General features: G+C 44.5%; 1 protein-coding gene across 2 annotated transcripts in view; it reads right to left on the bottom strand.

Annotated features, from left to right (window-relative positions):
• Nucleotides 1-4212: 4212 nt before the first annotated feature.
• Nucleotides 4213-24586, bottom strand: part of hpda (4-hydroxyphenylpyruvate dioxygenase a) — a 69339-nt gene continuing 48965 nt past the window's right edge. For both annotated transcript variants that reach the window (XM_073053601.1, XM_073053602.1), the window contains exons 7-14: nt 24408-24497; nt 22853-22959; nt 21134-21211; nt 18760-18922; nt 17220-17291; nt 9245-9367; nt 7871-7987; nt 4213-4986 (exon numbers count right to left, since the gene is read on the bottom strand). In XM_073053601.1, the coding sequence (XP_072909702.1) occupies nt 4876-4986; nt 7871-7987; nt 9245-9367; nt 17220-17291; nt 18760-18922; nt 21134-21211; nt 22853-22959; nt 24408-24497 (861 nt within the window). In that variant the 3' untranslated portion in view covers nt 4213-4875. The remainder of the gene's footprint in view (nt 4987-7870; nt 7988-9244; nt 9368-17219; nt 17292-18759; nt 18923-21133; nt 21212-22852; nt 22960-24407; nt 24498-24586) is intronic.

The following is a 24586-nucleotide window of genomic DNA, read 5'->3' on the forward strand; positions in this document are numbered from 1 at the left end:
GCTGCCTGGCTTGCTGAGTTCCTCCAGCATTTTGTGTGTGTTATCTAATTGTCTTCTGTTGGTTTTTAAAAGCTTCACAACTCTCTACCTTCGCACTAATTTTTGCTGTTATATGCCCTCTTTTTGCTTTATATAGCCTTTGACTTCCCTTGTCAGCCATGGTTGCCTCATCCTCCCTTTAGAATACTTCTTCATCATTGGGATGTATCTTTGCTGCACATTCCAAATTGCTCCAGAAACTCTTAACTCTATTCCGCTATCATCCCTGCTGATGCCCCCTTCCAATCAACTTTGGCCAGCTCCTCTCTAACACCTCTGTAACTCCCTTTAGACCACTGTAATACTGATACATCCAATTTTAGCTTCTCCTTGTCAAACTACAGGCTGAATTTTATCATATTATGATCACTGCCTCCTAAAGGTTCCTTTACCTTAAGCCCCCAATCAAATCTGGGTCATTACATAGCACCCAATCCGGAATTTCCATTTCCCTAGTGGGTTCAACAACAAGCTACTTTAAAAAGCCATCTCATAGGCACTCTATAAATTTTCTGTCTTGAGATCCAGCACCAACCTGATTTTTCCAATCAACTTATATTTTGAAGTCCCCCAAGACTACTGCAACAACACCATTTTGACATACCTTTTCTATCTTCCTGTCCTGGCTACAGTTCAGAGACCTGTATATAACTTCTATCAGAGTCTTTTTATCCTTGCAGTTTCTTAACTCTACCCACAAGAACTCTACATCGTCCTGTCCTATGTCATCTCTTTCTAAGGATTTGATTTCAATTTTTTCAACAGAGCCACCCCATCTCCTCAGCCTACCAAATTATCCTTTCAATGCAATGTGTGTTCTTGGATGATTTGCTCCCAACTATGACCTTCTTTCAGCCACAACTTGGAGATGCCCGCAACATCTCACCTGCCAATCTCTAGCTATGCTACGAGATCATCTACCTTATTCTGTATACTGTGTGCATTCAAATATAACACTCACAGTCCTGTATTCATCACCTTTTTCAACTTTGGCCCCCTGGTACACCTTAAGTCATCCCACTAAACTGCAATTTTGCCCTTTCATCTGCCCATCTTTCCTCACAATCTCACTACACACTGCATCTAGTTGTATACCAACTGCACCATCCTCAGCCCAATCACTCTTGTTCCCACCCCTCGGCCAAATTAATTTAAACCCTCCCCAACAGTCTAGCAAACCTGCTCGCAAGGATATCGGTCCCCCTCGGGTTCAGGTGTAACCTGTCCTCTTTGTACAGGTTATACCTTCTCCAGAAGATATTAATGATCCAGAAATCTAAAACCCGGCTCCATGCACTAATTCTTCAGCCACATATTCATCTGCCAAATCATCCTATTCTTACATCACTGGCACATTGCACAGGCGGCAATCCTGAGATTACTATCCTGGAGGTCCTTTTTTTTTCAGCTGCCTATCAAACTCCATATATTCTGTCTTCAAGACCTCCTCCCTTTTTGTACCTACGCCATTGGTACTATTTGTAACATGACTTCCGACTGTTCACCCTTCTCCTTTATAATGCTCTGACCAAGATATCCCTGACACTCCAAACCATCCAGGTGTCTTTCACATCCACAGAGTCTTCTGTCTGCTTCTCTAATTAAGGAATCCCCTATCACGAGTGCACTCCTCTCCCCTTCTAAGCCACATGGGGGGAGGAGAAGACTCAGTGGCACAGGTCAGGTCATTATGGTTTCCCCCCGGTAGATTTCTCCCCCCCCAAGAATACCCAAAGTGCTATACGTACTATTGAGAAGAATGGCCATGGGGGTACTCTGCACTGGTTACTTATACCCTTTCCCTCTCCTGACAGTGACCCAGGTACCTGTCTCCTGCAACTTAGGGGTGACTACTTCCCTGTAGCTCCTATCTATCACCTTCTCATTTTCCTGTATAAGCCGAAGCTGAAGCTGCAGCTCCAGTTCGTGAACACGATCTCTGAGTAGCCGGAGCTCGAAGCACTAGCTGTGGACGTAGTTATCAGAGAGACTGGAGGTCTCCCGAAGATCCCACATCTTACACAAGGAGCAAATCACTAACTCTGAATCCATTCTCGGTGCACTAGCTACATCCTAACAGGGAAAAAGTGCTAGAAACCTACTCTGCATGTGGTTGCCCAAACCTGTTGAGCCAAAGCCTGACCACTCTAACACCGTCCAATCGCACAACAGTCACTCCGCCCACACCTTGCCTCCCTTTATTGGCCCCTGCCGAGTGCCGAATAGATAATGTTGACTGAATAGTTTATTGAATGAGTGAAAGACCTGACAGGTCTGTTCAGCCTCGTGGTTTAATGCAACAATCTGCATTTCCATTATTAGACAGCTAAATCCCCAGCATGTGAAACCTCAGACTTGCCTCACCTGAAATTTAACCTCACATTCTGACAGTGGGTATCTTTCATCTCCTGTTTTGAAAAGACCCAGTGGCTTTCTGCTCACCAGGTGACAGCTTTTCCTCAAGTCAACAGCCCAGAGCAGGAACTTCACTGAGTTTGAAACCGTGTCCCTCATCCTATTCAGCATAAAGAATTCAGTTCCACTTGTCCACTCTTTTCATTGTTTCTGAAACATGAATCACGTACATTCTTCACAATAATTAAACAAATCTTTGTTCCCTGAACCTGTCTCCACAGCTCAAGAGCTGCCTTTTTTTGTGAACGGGGCTTTCTTCTTTTTGCCAGTGGGTAGGGCAGAGGATGAGATCATACCTTCGGTAGTTTGCTGGCAATGCTTAAGAATGTTTCAATACTGTAAAGCATAAGTGGGCCAAAGATGAGCTTCTACTTTCAAAATGATTTTTGCACTAAACCAAATTTTTTAAAAGTTATTTCTACCCGACTTATTTGAAACTGCCCGATGTAATCCAAAACTGAAAGTTAATAAGTCTGCATTAAGTGTGGTTTACTTATTTTCAGCTCTTCCCCACCTCTCCCACTCCCCCTCCCACTGAACAATTCTCAAAGCTGCTTTCTGACTCTTTGACATTGCTCCAGAGCTCTGCTGAGTCTTTAAAGTGCACGTACATGACTTCTGAAACAAGGCAAAGCTGCACTGGATTCTGCTGTTGCTCCATCCACTATCAACTGACAAAACATCACTACCCAGAAAACCTGGATAAGAAAGCAAGAAAGGGACTTTTCATCCTGCTGGAAAATGTTGGATTGTTGTCCTATGAGCACTGTTTTCGAACTGCATCTGCCTTTATCCAAATGTGCACCAAGTCAGCCCACTTTTAAAACCAGTGATTCTTGCTTCTTTCTTAAAGAAGATGCTATCTTTGAGAGGCAATTCTTGAAAGGTGTGTGTGTGTGTGTGTGTCTCCCTCCCCCTGCCCCCCCTCTCTCTCTCTGAATGAGTTCATCTACTTATTCTAATAGCAAAACATTTTGACAAATGTACTAACTTCTTGCTAACTCCGTCATGTATTTTGAATTTTAGATGGAAATAAGACTTAATTCTTAAAGTTGCAGTCCCCTGGACTGTGCCTCTCCAGGGATGATGTCACTGGAAGTCTTTCTTCAAGTTGAGAGAGAAAGCCTTCCAGCTGCAGTTCCAAACAAGAGGAAGACTGCAGATGCTGGAAATCCAAGCAACACACACAAAATGGCGAAGGAACTCAGCAGGCCAGGCAGCATCTACAGAAAAGAGTAAACTGTCGACATTTCAGGCCAAGACCCTTCATCGGGACTGGAAAAAAAAATTAGAAGTCAGAGTAAGAAGGTGGGGAAGGGAGGAGTGGAAGAAGTACAAGGTGGTAGGTGATAGGTGAAGTAAAGTGCTGGGAAGTCGATTGATGAAAGAGATAGAGGGTTGGAGAAGGGGGAATCTGTTAGGAGAGGGAAAAAGGCCATGGGAGAAATGGAAGGGGGAGGAGAGGTGATGGGCAGGTAAGGAGAAAAGATGAGAGGGAAATGGGAATTTGGAATGATGAAGGAGTTGGGCAGGCAATTCTAACAACCATCAAATTTGCTGAGGTTTCACGTCTCCCAGAAGAACACGTTGTAGGTGGGTTGGAGGATCTATAGATTGTAATACAGTGTCACAAATTATGGCATTCAGGCAGGATCAACCACAAGATTTTTAACGTCTCATAATTTTTCATTGACAGTGACCCGAATATTCATTCAAATTGCACAAGTTTAAATATAAAACAGTCACGAGTAGACAAAGTAGGTAGACATGTTTATTAAAGATTCTTATTTCATAGGGTAAATTCAGTAGTAGTCCAATGGGGAATGAATTTGCTCTTATCTACTAGTGCACATTACACTGTGTGTTCATATCTGTGCAGAGGAAGGAATGTACATTGCTTGTGCGAAGGTGTTAATGATTGTGTGAGAAAGTGATTGAATGTATCTGGTTCGTATGAAAGTTTACAGTATGTGCAAGTGCAAGAGAAAATAAAAATGATCACGTGAATGTAACTCAAATGTACGACGTGAACACACGTTGCACATGAATACGAATGAATGTGTTTTAGATGCAAATTTCTACATGGGGTGTATGTATGTGTGCAGATACATGTTGAACACTGAGACTAAGCTAGGAGAGAACTTTTTTTAGATCACTGAGCTTGAATGACCTATGACCTTTGATATCACAACAAGTGCAATTGAGAAGTACAACACTCATTTAGAAACTGAGTTGACAGTCAGTCACAGACACCGACCCAGGCAGAGAAAAGACAAATTAAAAGCCAAGATTATGTAACACAATCTTTGGATTTAAGTTTATAAAGTCTCTGGGAGGAGGTAAATGCTGAAGAAGATGAAGAATTACTAATACTACTGAGAAGCTCTCTAAGTGTATGCTATGATTTGCTGGCCAGTTATTTTAATAAAATGGTCGCACTTTGTCGGCTGTGTAAACAGTGAGGTTTCCTCTTGCCTCTTGATCGTTCTCAATAGCTTCAAATAATGACTGGAAGTTTCCAGCACCAAAGCCCTTCAAAAAGAAAATTAACATGCATTGTTAATGTCCAAAATGCATGACAGTTAAAAGTTCAAAGTAAATTTATTATCAAAATACATATACACTCAGTGGCTAGTTTCTTTGATACACCTATACATCAGCTTATTAGAAACATTGGAAACCTACAGCACAATACAGGCCCTTCAGCCCACAAAATTGTGCCAAACATGTCCCTACCTTAGAAATTACTAGACTTACCTATAGCCCCCTATTTTACTAAGCTCCATGTACCTATCTAAAAGCCTCTTAAAAGACCCTATCGTATCTGCCTCCACCACTGTCGCCAGCAGCCCATTCCATGCACTCACTACTCTGAGTAAAAAACTTACCCCTGACATCTCCTCTGCACCTACTCCCCAGCACCTTAAACCTGTGTCCTCTTGTGGCAACCATTTCAGCCCTGGGAGAAAGCCTCTGACTATCCACACAATCAATGCCTCTCATGATCTTATACACTTCTATCAGGTCACCTCTCATCCTCCGTCGCTCCAAGGAGAAAAGGCTGAGTTCACTCAACCTATTCTCATAAGGCATGCTCCCCAATCCAGGCAACATCCTTGTAAATCTCCTCTGCACCCTTTCTACGGTTTCCACATCCTTCCTGTAGTGAGGCGACCAGAAATGAGCACTGTACTCCAAGTGGGATCTGACCAGGGTCCTATATAGCTGCAACTTTACCTCTCGGCTCTATTTATTAATGCAAATATCTAATCAGCCAATTACGTGGCAGCAACTCAATGCATAAGAGCATGCACACATGGTCAAGAGGTTCAGTTGTTGTTGAGACCAAACATCAGAATGGGGAAGAAATGTGATCTAAATGACTTTCACCGAGGAATGATGTCAGACTGAGTGGTTTGAGTATCTCAGAAACTGCTGATTTGGGATTTTAACGCACAACAGAGAAGAGTGTGAGAAGTAAACAAATACCTGTGGGCAAAAGTACCTTATTACTGAGAGAGGTCAGAGGAGAATGGCCAGGCTGGTTCAAGATGACAAGAAGGCAACAGCAACTCAACTAACCACATATTACAACAGTGGTGTGGAGAAGAGCAGCTCTGAACGCACAATACATCAAACGTACAGCTGCACAAGACCATGAATGCAGACTCAGCGGCCACCTTATTAGGTACAAGAGGTACCATATAGTACTCTTGCAGGCATTCACAATAGATACAAAGAAATGATAGAGCCATTGCAAAACTACACACAGACAAAACAATCTGTGTACATAAAAAAGACAAACCATGCACTTCCAAGCAATAGCCAATAATAATAGTAGTAATAAGTAATATTGAGATATAAGTTGTGGAATATTTCATTGTCGAGGTGAGTGAAGTTAGGGTTGGGGTTCAGGAGCAGGATGGTCATAGGGTAATAACTGTTCCTGAACAAGGCTCCTGTGCCTCCATCTCAACGGCAGCAGCAAGAAATGAGCAAGGCCTGGAAGGTGGGGATCAATGATGATGTACGCTGCTTGTAGATGTGTTCAGTGGTAGTCATGGTCTGTGCTATTTTCAATACTTTTACCACTGTTCTGCAGGAACCACTAATGATTGCCCAGTAAGGTCTGTCAATTGGCTTTAGGTGTTTGTGTCTTTTTTTCCTTGAGTATCTTTTAGTCTGGTGGCAATCACAGCCAGATGGATTGGACTGTCAATAATTTTAAACTTCGTTGCCTCTTTAATACAATAGGAAAGCTACAATGTACTGTATACACCAGAAAACCCCTTGTTAATTCCTAATTGTGAGGATTGTTATTGTTTCTAGTAGGCGGGTCGCAATATCAATGTAGGAGAACACTGTTCCTGCTATGACTGCAGTGGTGTGTGCTGGATTGTCAATGGAGGCCCAATAATGTCACACCCACCCTCCCTATCCAACATCAGCTAATAGATTCAGGAGGAGACTGGTAACCTGCTGGAGGTACAACAGGACTCCCCAATGGCATAGGAAATACCTCTAAGAATGAGCCTATCAGCCACATCTTGATAGGTAGCAGTCTTATGGCAGGTTGAAGGGTATCACCCATGATTGGGTGATTGTTGAGGTCAAGAATTAGCCTGCTCCACATGGTGAATGCTGGAAAAGATCCGATTTCACCAGTATTACAGGGATGGATTGAAATGGAAATGATTATTTCAGATTCACAAGAAATTCTGCAAAGGCTGGGAATCTTGAGCAATGCATACAAAATTCTGGACTCAAAAGAACTCAGCAAGTCAGGCAGCATCTGACGAAGGGTCTCAGCCCGAAATGTCGACTGTTTATTTTCCCTCCATAGATGCTGCCTGACTTGCTGATTATTTCAGATTGATTCATATTGAATTTGCATGTTCATAGACTAAGTACAGATCAACAATAACACAGAAAGCAGGTGGTTATAATAGGAATCTGAAGGAGCATGACAGAGTAATGCATGTTTTTAAAGATAAAGGACATTGGACTTGTGGATCGTGTGCACAACAAACAGGTACTGGAATATGTACGGATCTAATTCAAAGGTCAAATGTACATTCAATGTCAGAGAAATGTATACAATATACATGCTGAAATACTTTTTCTTTGCAACCATCCAGGAAAACAGAGGAGTGCCCCCAAAGAATGAATGACGGTTAAATGTAAAAACCTCAAAGCCCACCCAGTTCCTCCCCCCACGCTTAAGCGGCAGCAAAGCAACAATCCCCGTCCCCCACCAGCAAAAAAAAAGCATCAGCACCCACCACTGAGCACTCAAACGTGCAGCAAAGCATCAATAAAGACACAGACGCAGTAACCCAAAAACTACTCGTTCAGTCTAATTGAGGTCTGGGTTTGAAGCTCGTATGGAGAGATGAGCATGGTCCATGGTACTTACATTGTGATTATGCCTCTGTATCACCTCCAGAAAGAGTGTGGGTCTATCTTGGACAGGTTTGGTGAAGATCTGCAGTAAGTAGCCATTCTCATCATAATCAATAAGAATCTTGAGCTCCTGTTACAGACAAAGAAGTTGTTTCCAAGTCACATAATATTGTGCATAAAAGGAAATATTAGGCAGCAAGCTATCTGGTACGTTTGGAGTAAATAAATAATGATTCCAGATACACTAGATTGCTGACTTCCTAATAATCTATGTGGGAATATTGGCCTGCTTTCAAGACGCTATTGGAAGATCCAGCACTGAGGGGTTGAACTGCAGTCAAGTGACTAACGTTAAGATGTTGGATATATGCCTGAACCTCCAAGGGGATCCCAAACTTGTCATAGGGCTTAGAGGCACATGTGCCTCAATAACCCGGAGAACTATGTTGGTGGATTCAAAGTCTTGTACTTTGATTCTTGGTAGGGTCACCCATGCCAAACAGGTCAAAGGGTAGAGGCCAGACTAAAAGTGGTCCACCGGTCCTCCAGGTTTGGGGCTAACAACCATGAGTGGTCAAAAAAGAAATCATTACGGAAACAGCAATGAAGAATACTTCCATATCTGTGTGTGACTGTATTCCTGAGCTTCCACCCGGGACTTGCATGGCTGAAAAGAGGACTTTGAACCTGGGACACAATAGGAAAGATGGCTAAGGTCAGACAGAAATGGAGGACCTTCATTGCTGCCTAAGCACCAGTGGCATAACTAGCATTAAGTACTGTAAGTAAGCATGCCTGAAGCAGCCATTCCCATTGATCATGTGACATTTGACTCCTGTTTACAATCACTTCACTGGATTGTGCTCCCTCATGGAAGGAGTAGCACAGCTTTTGCTGGGCCAAGGCTTGATTTCTTCATTACCATTGCCGTAAAATAAACATCATCACAGGCAGGTACCGATTTCAAGCGCAGAGTTCCTCTGCATGGAACCCGAAAAGCCAGTCACAGTAGAGATAATTGAGCATTTTTGCTTTCGGTCAAGCGTGATGACCACATTACTGTAAATTGTGTGATTTATATGCAATTATTTCCCCTCCCCCAACGCGCACACATACCTACTGCATTCTTCAACAGAAATGACCACATTTTAATTGGGAAATATGCTATAGTTTCTCTTCTCCAGTCTCAAACTATGTTCTAAATTGAACTGAACTGTTTGATTCATATTCAGTACCCCACATTCAACATTCTGCATACGTGATGTCTTAAGCAGGACACTAGCAGGGGTGATTTCTTCATTGCTGATGCTGTCAAGTTAAATGTTTGGCTGAAAATTGCCTTCATTCTTTGCACTTGGATACCTGGTATCTGGTCATTCAGATGTACCTGCAACTTTTTCAGGTCCTCTTGCACCTTTATTTTCGCTGTCTTTAATTTTTCTTTCAACTGATTGTAGTAGGAGTCTGGGGTGTTCAGGAACTCCAATCCATGGCTCTTTAAATTTGTGACCTGTCAACAGTTGAAGCAGTAATCAGCCACACTTCAAATTACGGAGCTCTGCCTTTAAACATACAGCAGAAAGATTGTGATGACAGTAACAGATTCAATGGCTGGGTAACAGCCCCAGGAGGAAGCAGGAAACACACTGATAACATCTTGCCTCTCCGCACAAGCTTAGTGGTCGGCAGAGTCACAACTCACAGCACAGCTACAATATCACTGTGACCTAAAACAGCCAGAGGGCTGGAAATAACTCCCCCATCTTCACTCTGAGAGGTAGTCTATTGCCAAATGACACCCTGAAATGGAATAAACTTCCATGGTAGATTTGTAAAGATCAACTGACACTTCCTTAAATCAGTTTAAAGACCCCACTGACTGTTATATTCAGCTAAATTGCCAAGTAACAGAGACCAATGAAGAGCTTTTCTGAAGGATGACTACCTTGCAGATGGAGAACATTCAGTGGCAAATTCGCAAGCAGTAAACTTCAACAAAAAATAATGTGATAGCTGTTAGATAGGATATCCAACATGGCAGCACTGGCAGAGCCCTACACTAGTGCTTTATACTCAACTTCTATTCTTCATTTAGAGATACGGCACAAAACGGGCCCTTCCAGCCCAGCAACCCACCTATTTAGCCTAATTACAGGACTATTTTTCAATGACCAATTAGCCTATAAACTGATACAGCTTTGGAGTGTAGGAGGAAACCCAGACTAACCCCCCCCCCCCCCACTGGTTCTCTTTTGCCCTCTTGCTTCTGCTTGAGATTTGAACCAAGTCTAGATGGGTTACCGCCATTTATCATGCCAGCCTATCTCTATGGGGCCACATATACTGGAATCCAAACAGTCACTTCTACTGCGGAGAATGCAGCCACATCTCTCCTACTCCTTCTGGGGAAATGGTTGAGAATATGTGATCCACAGTCAGACAACAATCATGCACTCAGCAGGTTCACGTATAAGAGACGGCTACTAAAATGAGGCTGCAGACATCCTTAACTGCTCTTCTGTCCTTACCCAAGGTTTAAACTGCATCAGTGAGAGCTCTGGAGTAGTCAGGATTGTTTGCTGTTCTCACTGCTGCCAGCAGAGAGCGCTGTTGCCAAAGATGTACTGTTGAAAGCAGGCCAAGTGTTGATCTAACAGGTTAGTGGTGGCTTAGTGCTGCTGCCTTCTCCGGGTCCTAGGTCTTATTCTGACCTTGGAATGCTGTCTTTGTAAAGTTTGCCTGTTCTACCAGGTACACCAACTTCTTCCTACATCCCAAAGATGTGCTAATAGGTTCATTCATTATTGTCAATTACCCTGTGCTGAGTGGCATAAAACCAAAGGGGGGTTGGTGGGCATCTGAGAATTCCGGTTATGGGGAGATGGTGAAATGGCACAGATGCTGAGAGCTGATAGGAACCAGATGAACCGAAAGGCCTCCGTATTTGCTGCAATAAGAAAGTAATTAACTGCACTCTGAAACCAGCCCTAGCAGCGAATCAGAGACATTTCTAAAAAGGAAGATGTTCAGCTCATTTCTGCTTTACTTGGATTTTAGATACACAAATCCCATTTCCCAGTTTTTTGTATATTCACCTGCATGTCATCTTTCCTCGAGTTCTGATCAGATGGCTTATAAGTTGGTGAGGTTTTTGTTCTAATGTGGAACACACAGCCTTGTTTCACGCAATGAATTCCAAGTTGAATAAAATTATGTTTTATTCTTAATTTTTCCTTATCATGTTTAATCGGTACCGCTCTATCTTAGTTCAACCTCTAAATCTCCCTGTGTAGAAAGCTCCAGAGTCACTTGTTAGCAGCGATCACAGTGTTCTACCCGTGGCCCCGCTAATGTCTATACAGATACAGCGTAACAACGCTGCTCTTTATGCAGTCAATAAAGACAAGAACCCAAAGTTTTGAAAACCCCATTACAGATACAAAGTCTGGTGTGTCTTAGAGCAGTTATGTGACTGTTTCCGGAGCTGCTATGTGACTGGTTCTGGAGCTGCTATGTGACTGGTTCTAGAGCTGCTATGTGACTGGTTCTGGAGCTGCTATGTGACTGGTTCTGGAGCTGCTATGTGACTGGTTCTGGAGCTGCTATGTGACTGGTTCTAGAGCTGCTATGTGACCGGTTCCGGAGCTGCTATGTGACCGGTTCTGGAGCTGCTATGTGACCGGTTCTAGAGCTGCTATGTGACCGGTTCTAGAGCTGCTATGTGACCGGTTCTAGAGCTGCTATGTGACCGGTTCCGGAGCTGCTATGTGACCGGTTCCGGGGCTGCTATGTGACTGGTTCTGGAGCTGCTATGTGACTGGTTCTAGAGCTGCTATGTGACCGGTTCTGGAGCTGCTATGTGACTGGTTCTAGCACTGCTATGTGACTGGTTCCGGAGCTGCTATGTGACCGGTTCCGGAGCTGCTATGTGACCGGTTCCGGAGCTGCTATGTGACCGGTTCCGGAGCTGCTATGTGACCGGTTCCGGAGCAGCTATGTGACCGGTTCCGGAGCTGCTATGTGACCGGTTCCGGAGCTGCTATGTGACCGGTTCCGGAGCAGCTATGTGACCGGTTCCGGAGCTGCTATGTGACCGGTTCCGGAGCTGCTATGTGACCGGTTCCGGAGCTGCTATATGACCGGTTCCGGAGCTGCTATGTGACTGGTTCCGGAGCTGCTATGTGACTGGTTCCGGAGCTGCTATGTGACTGGTTCTAGCACTGCTATGTGACTGGTTCTAGCACTGCTATGTGACTGGTTCCGGAGCTGCTATGTGACTGGTTCCGGAGCTGCTATGTGACTGGTTCCGGAGCTGCTATGTGACTGGTTCTAGCACTGCTATGTGACCGGTTCCGGAGCTGCTATGTGACCGGTTCCGGAGCTGCTATGTGACCGGTTCTGGCACTGCTATGTGACCGGTTCTGGAGCAGCTATGTGACCGGTTATGGAGCTGCTATGTGACTGGTTCTGGCGCTGCTATGTGACCGGTTCCGGAGCTGCTATGTGACTGGTTCCGGAGCTGTTATGTGACTGGTTCCGGAGCTGTTATGTGACTGGTTCCGGAGCTGTTATGTGACTGGTTCCGGAGCTGCTATGTGACCGGTTCCGGAGCTGCTATGTGACCGGTTCCGGAGCTGCTATGTGACCGGTTCCGGAGCTGCTATGTGACTGGTTCTAGCGCTGCTATGTGACTGGTTCCGGAGCTGCTATGTGACTGGTTCCGGAGCTGCTATGTGACTGGTTCCGGAGCTGCTATGTGACTGGTTCTAGCACTGCTATGTGACCGGTTCCGGAGCTGCTATGTGACCGGTTCCGGAGCTGCTATGTGACCGGTTCCGGAGCTGCTATGTGACCGGTTCCGGAGCTGCTATGTGACTGGTTCTAGCGCTGCTATGTGACTGGTTCCGGAGCTGCTATGTGACTGGTTCCGGAGCTGCTATGTGACTGGTTCCGGAGCTGCTATGTGACTGGTTCCGGAGCTGCTATGTGACTGGTTCCGGAGCTGCTATGTGACTGGTTCTAGCACTGCTATGTGACCGGTTCCGGAGCTGCTATGTGACCGGTTCTGGAGCTGCTATGTGACTGGTTCTGGAGCTGCTATGTGACTGGTTCTAGCACTGCTATGTGACTGGTTCTGGAGCTGCTATGTGACTGGTTCCGGAGCTGCTATGTGACTGGTTCTGGAGCTGCTATGTGACTGGTTCCGGAGCTGCTATGTGACTGGTTCTGGAGCTGCTATGTGACTGGTTCTGGAGCTGCTATGTGACTGGTTCTAGCACTGCTATGTGACTGGTTCTGGAGCTGCTATGTGACCGGTTCCGGAGCTGCTATGTGACCGGTTCCGGAGCTGCTATGTGACTGGTTCTAGCGCTGCTATGTGACTGGTTCCGGAGCTGCTATGTGACTGGTTCCGGAGCTGCTATGTGACTGGTTCCGGAGCTGCTATGTGACTGGTTCCGGAGCTGCTATGTGACTGGTTCTAGCACTGCTATGTGACCGGTTCCGGAGCTGCTATGTGACCGGTTCCGGAGCTGCTATGTGACCGGTTCCGGAGCTGCTATGTGACCGGTTCCGGAGCTGCTATGTGACCGGTTCTAGCGCTGCTATGTGACTGGTTCCGGAGCTGCTATGTGACTGGTTCCGGAGCTGCTATGTGACTGGTTCCGGAGCTGCTATGTGACTGGTTCCGGAGCTGCTATGTGACTGGTTCTAGCACTGCTATGTGACCGGTTCCGGAGCTGCTATGTGACCGGTTCCGGAGCTGCTATGTGACTGGTTCTAGCACTGCTATGTGACTGGTTCTAGCACTGCTATGTGACTGGTTCCGGAGCTGCTATGTGACTGGTTCTAGCACTGCTATGTGACTGGTTCCGGAGCTGCTATGTGACTGGTTCCGGAGCTGCTATGTGACTGGTTCCGGAGCTGCTATGTGACTGGTTCCGGAGCTGCTATGTGACTGGTTCTGGAGCTGCTATGTGACTGGTTCTAGCACTGCTATGTGACTGGTTCTGGAGCTGCTATGTGACTGGTTCTGGAGCTGCTATGTGACTGGTTCCGGAGCTGCTATGTGACCGGTTCCAGAGCTGCTATGTGACTGGTTCCGGAGCTGCTATGTGACCGGTTCCGGAGCTGCTATGTGACTGGTTCTGGAGCTGCTATGTGACTGGTTCTGGAGCTGTATGTGACTGGTTCTGGAGCTGCAGCTTATTGGTTGACGCTTTTAGACCATAAGGCTAGAAGATACAGGAGCAGATTTAGGCCACTTAGCTCATTGAGTCAGCTCTGCCATTTCATCGTGGCTGATACATTTTCCTCTCAGTCCCAATCTCCTGCCTTCTCCCTATATCCCTTCATGCCCTGACTAATTATGAATATATCAACATCTGGTTTAAATACCCAGTGAGTTGGCCTCCACAGCCACCTATGGCGATGAAATCCACAGATTAACTACCCTCCAGCAAAAGAAATTCCTCCTCAACACCGTTCTAAATGGATATTCCCCCTATTCTGAGGCTGTGTCCTCTGGTTTTAGACTCCTGAACCATAGGAAACATCCTTTCCAAATCTACTCCATCAAGACCTTTCAACATTCGATAGGGTTCAATGTGATCCCACCCTCATTAGAACATAGAACATAGAACAGTACAGCACATTACAGGCCCTTCAGCCCACAATGTTGTGCCGACCCTCAAACTCTGCCTCCCATATAACCCCCCACTTTAAATTCCTCCATATACTTGTCTAGTAGTCTCTTAAATTTCACTAGTGTATCTGCCTCCACCACTGACTCAGGCAGTGCATTCCACGCACCAACCACTCTCTGAGTAAAAAACCTTCTTCTAATATCCCCCTTGATCTTCCCTCCCCTTACCTTAAAGCCATGTCCTCTTGTCCTGAGCAGTGGTGCCCTGGGGAAGAGGCACTGGCTGTCCACTCTATCTATTCCTCTTAATATCTTGTACACCTCTATCATGTCTCCTCTCAACCTCCTTCTCTCCAAAGAGTAAAGCCCTAGCTCCTTTAATCTCTGATCATAATGCATACTCTCTAAACCAAGCAGCATCCTGGTAAATCTCCTCTGTACCCTTTCCAATATTTCCACCTCCTTCCTATAGTGAGGCGACCAGAACTGGACACAGTACTCCAAGTGTGGCCTAACTAGAGTTTTATAGAGCTGCATCATTACATCACGTCTCTTAAACTCTATCCCTCGACTTATGAAAGCTAATACCCCATAAGCTTTCTTAACTACCCTATCTACCTGTGAGGCAACTTTCAGGGATCTGTGGACATGTACCCCCAGATCCCTCTGCTCCTCCACACTACCAAGTATCCTGCCATTTACTTTGTACTCTGCTTTGGAGTTTGATAGATAGATAGATAGATAGATAGATAGATAGATACTTTATTCATCCCCATGGGGAAATTCAACTTTTTTCCAATGTCCCATACACTTGTTGTAGCAAAACTAATTACATACAATACTTAACTCAGTAAAAAAATATGATATGCATCTAAATCACTATCTCAAAAAGCATTAATAATAGCTTTTAAAAAGTTCTTAAGTCCTGGCGGTAGAATTGTAAAGCCTAATGGCATTGGGGAGTATTGACCTCTTCATCCTGTCTGAGGAGCATTGCATCGATAGTAACCTGTCGCTGAAACTGCTTCTCTGTCCCTGGATGGTGCTATGTAGAGGATGTTCAGAGTTATCCATAATTGACCGTAGCCTACTCAGTGCCCTTCGCTCAGCTACCGATGTTAAACTCTCCAGTACTTTGCCCACGACAGAGCCCGCCTTCCTTACCAGCTTATTAAGACATGAGGCGTCCCTCTTCTTAATGCTTCCTCCCCAACACGCCACCACAAAGAAGAGGGCGCTCTCCACAACTGACCTATAGAACATCTTCAGCATCTCACTACAGACATTGAATGACGCCAACCTTCTTAGGAAGTACAGTCGACTCTGTGCCTTCCTGCACAAGGCATCTGTGTTGGCAGTCCAGTCTAGCTTCTCGTCTAACTGTACTCCCAGATACTTGTAGGTCTTAACCTGCTCCACACATTCTCCATTAATGATCACTGGCTCCATATGAGGCCTAGATCTCCTAAAGTCCACCACCATCTCCTTGGTCTTGGTGATATTGAGACGCAGGTAGTTTGAGTTGCACCATATCACAAAGTCCTGTATCAGTTTCCTATACTCCTCCTCCTGTCCATTCCTGACACACCCCACTATGGCCGTGTCATCAGCGAACTTCTGCACATGGCAGGACTCCGAGTTATATTGGAAGTCTGATGTGTACAGGGTGAACAGGACCGGAGAGAGTACGGTTCCCTGCGGCGCCCCTGTGCTGCTGACCACCGTGTCAGACCTACAGTCTCCCAACCGCACATACTGAGGTCTATCTGTCAAGTAGTCCACTATCCAATCCACCATGTGAGAGTCTACTCCCATTGTCCTTCCAAAGTGTACCACCTCACACTTCTCTGGGTTGAACTCCATCTGCCACTTCTCAGCCCACTTCTGCATCCTATCAATGTCTCTCTGCAATCTTCGACAATCCTCTACACTATCTACAACACCACCAACCTTTGTGTCGTCTGCAAACTTGCCAACCCACCCTTCTACCCCCTCATCCAGGTCGTTAATAAAAATCACAAAAAGTAGAGGTCCCAGAACAGATCCTTGTGGGACACCTCTAGTCACAATCCTCCAATCTGAATGTACTCCCTCCACCACGACCCTCTGCCTTCTGCAGGCAAGCCAATTCTGAATCCACCTGGCCAAACCTCCCTGGATCCCATACCTTCTGACTTTCTGAATAAGCCTACCGTGTGGCAACTTGTCAAATGCCTTACTAAAATCCTGTGAGTACAGGCCCAGAGCCATCAAATGCTCCACATATGATAAGCCTTTCAATCCCGAAATCATTTTTGTGAACCCCCTTTGAACCTCTCCAATGTCAGTGCACCCTTCCTTAGATAAGGGGCCCAAAACTACTCAATACTCTAACGGAGGTTTCGTCAGTGCTTTATGAAGCCTCAACATTACATCCTTGCTTTTATATTCTGGTCCTCTGCAAATGAATGCTAATGATGTATTTGCCTTCCTCACCACAGACTCAACCTGTTAGGCATCTGTGGAAAATAAAATGCCTTCCAATTGGCCATCGAGGCATAACCTAATTTAAAAAAAAGCTCAGGTGATCCTCACTAAACTAGAACAATGATCAGGGACTGTTTGCCATTAATAAAGATTTCCCCCTTTTAGTCAAGGTACACAAATTACAAATTAGAATGATTACATCCCGGGGCTGTCCAGGATAGAAATAAGGTGGAAATAAAATTGAGTGACTTACAGACTGGATGATATCAGAGGTGTTGAGAGCAATGTGCTGTACTCCAGATCCACCATTGTAATCCACATACTCCTAGGGTGAGAGAAGGACAGAAATTGCAGTATTAACTATTTCAAATGCAGCGTGTTTCATTTCCAACCCTTGCTGTGGTTTTTATTGAATACTGCCACTTCCTTTTGTAACATTCGGACAACTTTTGGACAAATCTCCCGAGTCACTCTGTTACACAGTTCACCATTTGTATGCAAAAACATTGAAATGAAGCTTTTCCTGGCAGCAATTGGTGGGCATTTAAATTAATTCTTCCCCTGACCTAGATCTAAGAGCGAAGATACTATAGTAACTGGAGGCTGTTCAGAGAAGGTTTGCGTGACTAATACCTTGACTGGACCAGGCTGACTGAGAAGGGAAGGCTTAGATAGTCTAGTTTTCTCTTCACTGTGAGAAGAGATCATTGACACATGTAAGATGCTCAGGACATTGATGGAGTGGATGTGGAGCAATGTTTCCCTGTGGTAGATCTTAGGCATAGTGATCAGTAAACGAGTATAAGGGGTCACCCTTTTAGGGTAGATGTAAGGTTTTATTTCTCACAGAACTCTGGGCCCAGAGTGTGTTGATGCAACAGGGCCTGGGTCCTGCTGTGAAGGACGATTCAGTGGTCGAGCAATTTAAACGTCAGGCCAGATGGATTGAAAAGGCTGGATGTTGGGACCAAAGACAAGGGTCAGGCTGTTTCTGCTCACTGCTCCATGCTTTTCGCTCTGCTCTCTGCTGCAGTGAGACTGAGGCTGTGGGCCTGCTCTGGGCTTCTTGCCCATGGACTCACTTTTGTTCTGAATGTTGCTGCTTGCTTTTATCGTTTGCACGGATTTGTGTGTTTTTTGGGTGCTGTTGGTCTTTTTTTAATGGTTCTTTTGTGTTTCTTGTTTTGTGGCTGCCTGTAAGCAGACCAACCTCAAGGCTGTATAATTTATACATACTTTGTTAGTGAATGTACTTTGAATTTTGAACTCAGTCAAGGAAATAGAGGCAATTCCTTTGATTTTCTGGCAGAAGTAGATAAATACTGAATAAACAACAAATTAAAAGGGTCTGGTAAGAATGTGGAATTGACACTACAACTTTGATCTTATCAAATAGCACAGCAGAGTCCAGTTATTGTTATTATGCCACTAGTTCATTGATTCACGTGGCCAGGTTTGGTTACCAAAGAATTGGTTGCTGAAGTTTTGAAAGATACACTTGAACAAGTATAGCAAATTTCCAGTTGCTCAGCTCCATGTACAAAACCCACAGTGCAATGAAGATGGATGAACATTCGGTTTGGACTGCAGTGACTCCCAGGGTTCAGTCACCTATTCATTACTGGGTCTCAACATCCGTCGATTGAATCACTTTTATTTGACAGATCAGTTTCCTCTCCGGCAGCAAGAAGTTGATCCCTGCCCAAGGTCCATTAGCCCCACCCCAAAGCATTCATAATCAAGGGAGACGGGGGGGGGGGGGGGGGGGGGGCAACAGAGGGAAACGCTCATACCTGGATCTGGGATTTTCTCCGTCCAGCAGCCGGCTCATTGATGGGCATTTTGATCGTTTCCTCATAGTTGGTGACAACGATGGAACGCAAGGAGCTATAATTTGTGTGGATTTGTTTGTCATCCACTGACCAGTATCGGTGAAACATTAGGCATTTCAGGTACCTGAGAAATAAGGTCAAAGTTCATATTAATCAGGCAATCATCCTTCATCATGAAATTCAACTTCAAGCAGTACTTGAAGGAGGGAGTAAACTGTCTGGTCCCTGATGTTCATTACTCTGCAGTGGACAACATAGAAATGTACCAGACAAGACTGCCCTAATGGGCATAAACTGATGAATAACAGCAAAGTCCTGCAGATGCTAAAAATCTGAAATCAAATTTAATTGATATGAAATTTTCTCTCCTTTTATTTCTGTGTAGATGCTGTCACACTTCCTGGACATTTCCAGTTATTTATATTTTTAACCATATAACCATATAGCGATTACAGCACGGAAACAGGCCATCTCAGCCCTTCTAGTCCATGCCGAACACTTACTGTCACCTAGTCCCACTGGCCCGCACTCAGCCCATAACCCTCCATTCCTTTCCTGTCCATATACCTATCCAATTTTACTTTAAATGACAATATCAAACCTGCCTCTACCACTTCTACTGGAAGCTCGTTCCACACAGCTACCACTCTCTGAGTAAAGAAATTCCCCCTTGTGTTACCCTTAAACTTTTGCTCCCTAACTCTCAACTCATGTCCTCTTATTTGAATCTCCCCTACTCTCAACAGAAAAAGCCTATCCACGTCAACTCTATCTATCCCTCTCATAATTTTAAGTACCTCTATCAAGTCCCCCCTCAACCTTCTACGCTCCAAAGAATAAAGACCTAACTTGTTCAGCCTTTCCCTATAACTTAGGTGCCGAAACCCAGGTAACATTCTAGTAAATCTTCTCTGTACTCTCTCTATTTTGTTGATATCTTTCCTATAATTCGGTGACCAGAACTGTACACAATACTCCAAATTCGGCCTTACCAATGCCTTGTACAATTTTAACATTACATCCCAATTCCTATACTCAATGCTCTGATTTATAAAGGCCAGCATACCAAAAGCTTGCTTCACCACGCTATCCACATGAGATTCCACCTTCAGGGAACTATGCACCATTATTCCTAGATCACTCTGTTCTACTGCATTCTTCAATGCCCTACCATTTACCATGTATGTCCTATTTGGATTATTCCTACCAAAATGTAGCACTTCACACTTATCAGCATTAGATTTGGAACTAAAAGGATTACTTTCTGGATACTTTATTCTACCCTGCTTGCTGATATTTCTTGGATTTGCAAGGGATCCTAAGCTCTCCTACATTCCAGATCACTGAGAACTCCATGTGAAAATTGTTCTAGCTTATCTGCATGGGATCTGTGGTCCAGTCTAGGCCCAGCATCACTGCATAGAGGTTCCTAACCAACACTCCCCTGCCTTACCCTCTCCACGACTCCAATACAGAGTCTACCACCAGGATGATCCCCTGCTTTCTTCAGTAAAACATTGAAAAAAATAAATGTCATCACCTTTGGCACCGACAAGGACTCTTCCCTTCACCATCAGATACATGACTCCTTTGATCAGTGTCTCTAATTCAGCTAGAGGAATCTCAGTTTCTAGTAGTAGTTGTGCTGTAAACTATTTGGACCAAAGATCTGAGATTTCTTTGTTTATTTTATTTATTCTTATTTAGAAATACGGCACAGAACAGGCCCTTCTGGCCCAAAGAGCTGTACCACCCAGGAACCCACCTATTAACCCTAGCCTAATCATAAGACAATTTACAGTGACCAATCAATCAACTTAACGGTACATCTTTGTTAAGATGTGGGACAAAACCTACGTGCTCATGGGAAAGACGTACAAACATCTTACAGAGGACGCAGGAACTGAACACCAAACTCCAGCACCATGAGCTGTAATAGCATCGCGCTAACTGCTACACTACAGTGAGCCCAAGCAGAGTGTTGATCCTTTTAATCTTTAAAAGTAACATTAGAACCCCTTAATTTTCCTCTTGCCTATAGCCTTCAATTATAATTTCGGTTGTCATCCCTCTTTCACCACTGTTCCACACTTTTTCTATGATCTGGCGACATTTTCTATGACACTGTGAGGAAATGTTAAGACTATTTTGGTACCTAAGTGGTGTGAAATTAATGGATTGCCAATACTGGCATTCTTATAAGCCACATCTCATGCTGTGCAGATTCCAAGTCAAAACTGTCCACAAGTGAGTAACTTCCCAGTCTACCCCACCTTTATTGTTGGCTGTGAGGGATAAAAGAGAGGGGTTGTTTATGTGAGGAACTGGCTCATACCAATCTACCACAGGTAGCATTTCATCTTCCGGCTGATTTCCCACAACATGATCAATGAAATTCAGATATCCTTTGGATCTGCAACAGAGACAAGCATCAAGACAACATCAGCAACCACCAGTTCACAAAGTTTCCAAACAGGATGAGGACATGCACTTCATTTAGGTACACTTATACGCCTGTTTGCTAATGCAAATATCTAATCAGCCAATCATCTGGCAGCAAGTTAATGCATATAAGCATACAGACATGGTCAAGAGATTCATTTGCTGTTCAGCCCAAACATCAGAATAAGAAAGCAACGTGATCCAAGTGACTTTGACCGTGGAATGATTGCTGGTGCCAGATGGGGCAGTTTGAGTATCTCCAAAACTGCTGATCCCCTGGAATCTCATGCATAAAACTTTTCTAGAGTTTACAGAGAATGGTGTGTCAAACAAATAAAAACATCCAGTAAGCAGTAACTCTGTGGGCACTGCAAAGGATTGAAATAAGCTGCATTGAGATAGGAACTCCATCGAGGGCACCATCCTCCCCAGCATCCAAGACACCTTCAAAGGACAATGCCTCAAAAAGGCAGCATCCATTATTAAGGACCCCCATCATCCAGGACATACCCTTTTCTCATTGCTTCCATCAGGGCAGAAGCAGAGGAGGCTGAAGACACACACTCAATGATTCAGGAACACGTTATTCCCCTCTGCCATCAGATTTCTGAATGGACATTGAACCCGTGAACACCACCTCACAGTTTTCTTGCATTTCTTATTTAGGGGGTGTGTCTGTTTGTGTGTGTGTGTGTGTGTGTGTGTGTGTGTGTGTGTGTGTGTGTGTGTGTGTGTGTGTGTGTGTGTGTGTGTGTGTGTGTGTGTGTGTGTGTGTGTGTGTGTGTGTGTGTGTGTGTGTGTGTGTGTGTGAAAAGAGTGATTCACTTTTCATTATTATGTATTGTGAGTACTGCTGGCACATAACAACAAATTTCACAACTTATGGTGGTGATATTAAATCTGATTCTTACTCTGATTCCGAAAAACGCCTTTTTAGTGAGAATGGTCAGAGGAGGATGGCCAGACTGGTTCAAGTTGACAGGAAGGCGACAATAACTCAAATTAGTATGTGTTACCACAGTGGTGTGCTGTGAACGTCTGAATAACAACACGTCAAATCTTAAAGTGGGAGGGCTACAGCAGCAGAAGAGCACAAACAATTGGTCACTTTCTAGGTACAGGAGGTGTCTAATAAAGTGACCAGTGAGTGTATGAGTGTGAGTATTTGCACTCATGCAAACAAGTTTCTCATTTGAATGCATTACACCCATGTACCCATATACCACGGCATACAGCTGCAGCCATCACTTTATTCCCCTAATTCGGAGTACTTCTCAGAAAGGCTCTGGTTTTTGTCCTCAACAAGGTTTTACGACGTACAGTTCACGTGCAACTATTGTGGCTTTATCTTTGACAGGCCTTTCACTTACAATCTCTCCCAGTCGTCCTGCACTATCTGTTCGAGGGAAGCTTGAAATGAGTGGTTTAGAATTTAAATGCATGGAAAACTACATTAAATCCCAGCATTGCAGACATGAACTTCAACCCACACTGGGAACCAAGAATTCACTGGGGATATTCAAGCTCCTATAGATAATTGGGCTTGTGTTTTGCTGATGATTTAAAAGTCCTTTACGATTTGCTCCAAAGTTCCAAATGGTGATCTACTCACAGCGTGGGAGTGAGTGGGTCTCTGTAGAGGGGCTCCTTGTATCCTGGCAGGAAAAGGCCACGGTATGGTCCCAAATACTCCACAAGGGTATGTGTTGTATCCCCGTACTGAAAGAAAGAGCATAGCAAAAGACGTTAGTATCAAACCTCAGGCTCTCTGTTGGAAAGCCAGGGCCTGCATTGCTGACATCAAGGTTGAAGAGAGCAGGAAGAAAGAAAACCTCAAGGCAACAAGGTGTTAATGCTAAGCCTGCTAGCTGGAAGAATGAAAGAATCCAAGAATATGAAGAGTCCTGCCTCTCTCAAGCCCTGTAATGAATCTAGAATTATCTGCACTGAAGACGTACTTGGAGTTTTGACCTGATAAAGTAAATTCCTCAGTCTCAAAAGTGTCTGTGATATAACTGATCATAATATTAAACTTGCAGATTAAAATAACGTTTGCTGCAGGCTTTGGGCCTTGAATGCTGAGAACAGAGTCTAGAGAGTTGATTTAATTCAGTCCTGCTTGTGTCTCTACCCATTTTCCCTGTTTACACGGTAAGATACGGGATCAGGTGGAGCCAAGTCACAGACACATTTAACACAAAAGGATGGAGTACACATGCTGAAGGGAAGAGAGGGTGCTTCCACACTGCCCTGGTTTAATAGGACTGAAAGAATTCTCAGAAATCCTGCGGACATTTCCTGCTATTTTTCATGCTTTATGGAAACTGCTAGATTCCACTGATGACCCGCTAGAGACTCCCACAGCTACAATGTGACATGACTGCAACATGACCTGTGTAGTTATTTTGCATGTTTTCTCCCCTCTACTCCTGAACCTTTTTAAAGGATTAAGTCCACCTGTACTGCCCTGTAACCCTGGAGTGAGAGTCACCAGAATATTTGACCATGTCTGAACCATATCTGCAGCCCATCCATGCCTGCTGCTAACCTCCCCTAGCATTACCACATAATTTTGGAACAGGCCACATACAGAAGCAAGTCTGATATCTTTCCCCATGTTTCATAAGCATAACTATACATGTCTAGAACAAAAACAGGAAAGACTGAAAATACTCAACAGGTTAGGCTGCGTTTGTGGTAAGAGGAGCAGAGTTAATGTTCCAAATCAGAGATTTTCCCCTGGAACTGATCAGTAGAAGTGAGCCTTGTAAATCTGCAGGGTAAGGAGGTTTCTTCTGATCCAGTGAAACCAGGGTGACCATGGGGATCGGCTGTAAGCAAAGTTGTCTGATCAATGGGTGCAGGAGGGCAGTTTCAGAGCAGGAACGTAGGCAAAAATAGAGAGGAGTTGCTAAGTGTAGAACAGGAAGACTTGTCCAGCAGGTTGGGTGGGGCATGTCCTCTCCTCCTGGGAGAAAAACAGTGGGGGGTGGAATGAATCAGCCTGTTGGAAACAGGGAATTAAAAACATTCAAAGCGGTGGAGGGCAATGAAGATGTCATAGATTTTTGCATTACGTGTCGAGAGATAGTTCATCCACATGCTTATTGTTGAAACGTTACAACTAGGTTGATTCTCTACAGTGGGATGTGGAATTCCACACTTACAGTTTTCAGAATGGCAAATTTCACTTTGCCGTCATTATCCTCCTCTATCCAAGGTCCCTTCACAATGTCAGCACCACGTTCCTTTGCTGTCTGCAAATTCAGAAGTGAAGTGTCATCAGCAATCTTAGTCCGTCCCCACACGGTGTTAATCATTCAGCAGAAATTAAGTTTAAAGAGTC

The sequence above is a fragment of the Hemitrygon akajei genome, chromosome 8 (assembly GCF_048418815.1).
Source record: "Hemitrygon akajei chromosome 8, sHemAka1.3, whole genome shotgun sequence".
NCBI lineage: Eukaryota > Metazoa > Chordata > Chondrichthyes > Myliobatiformes > Dasyatidae > Hemitrygon > Hemitrygon akajei.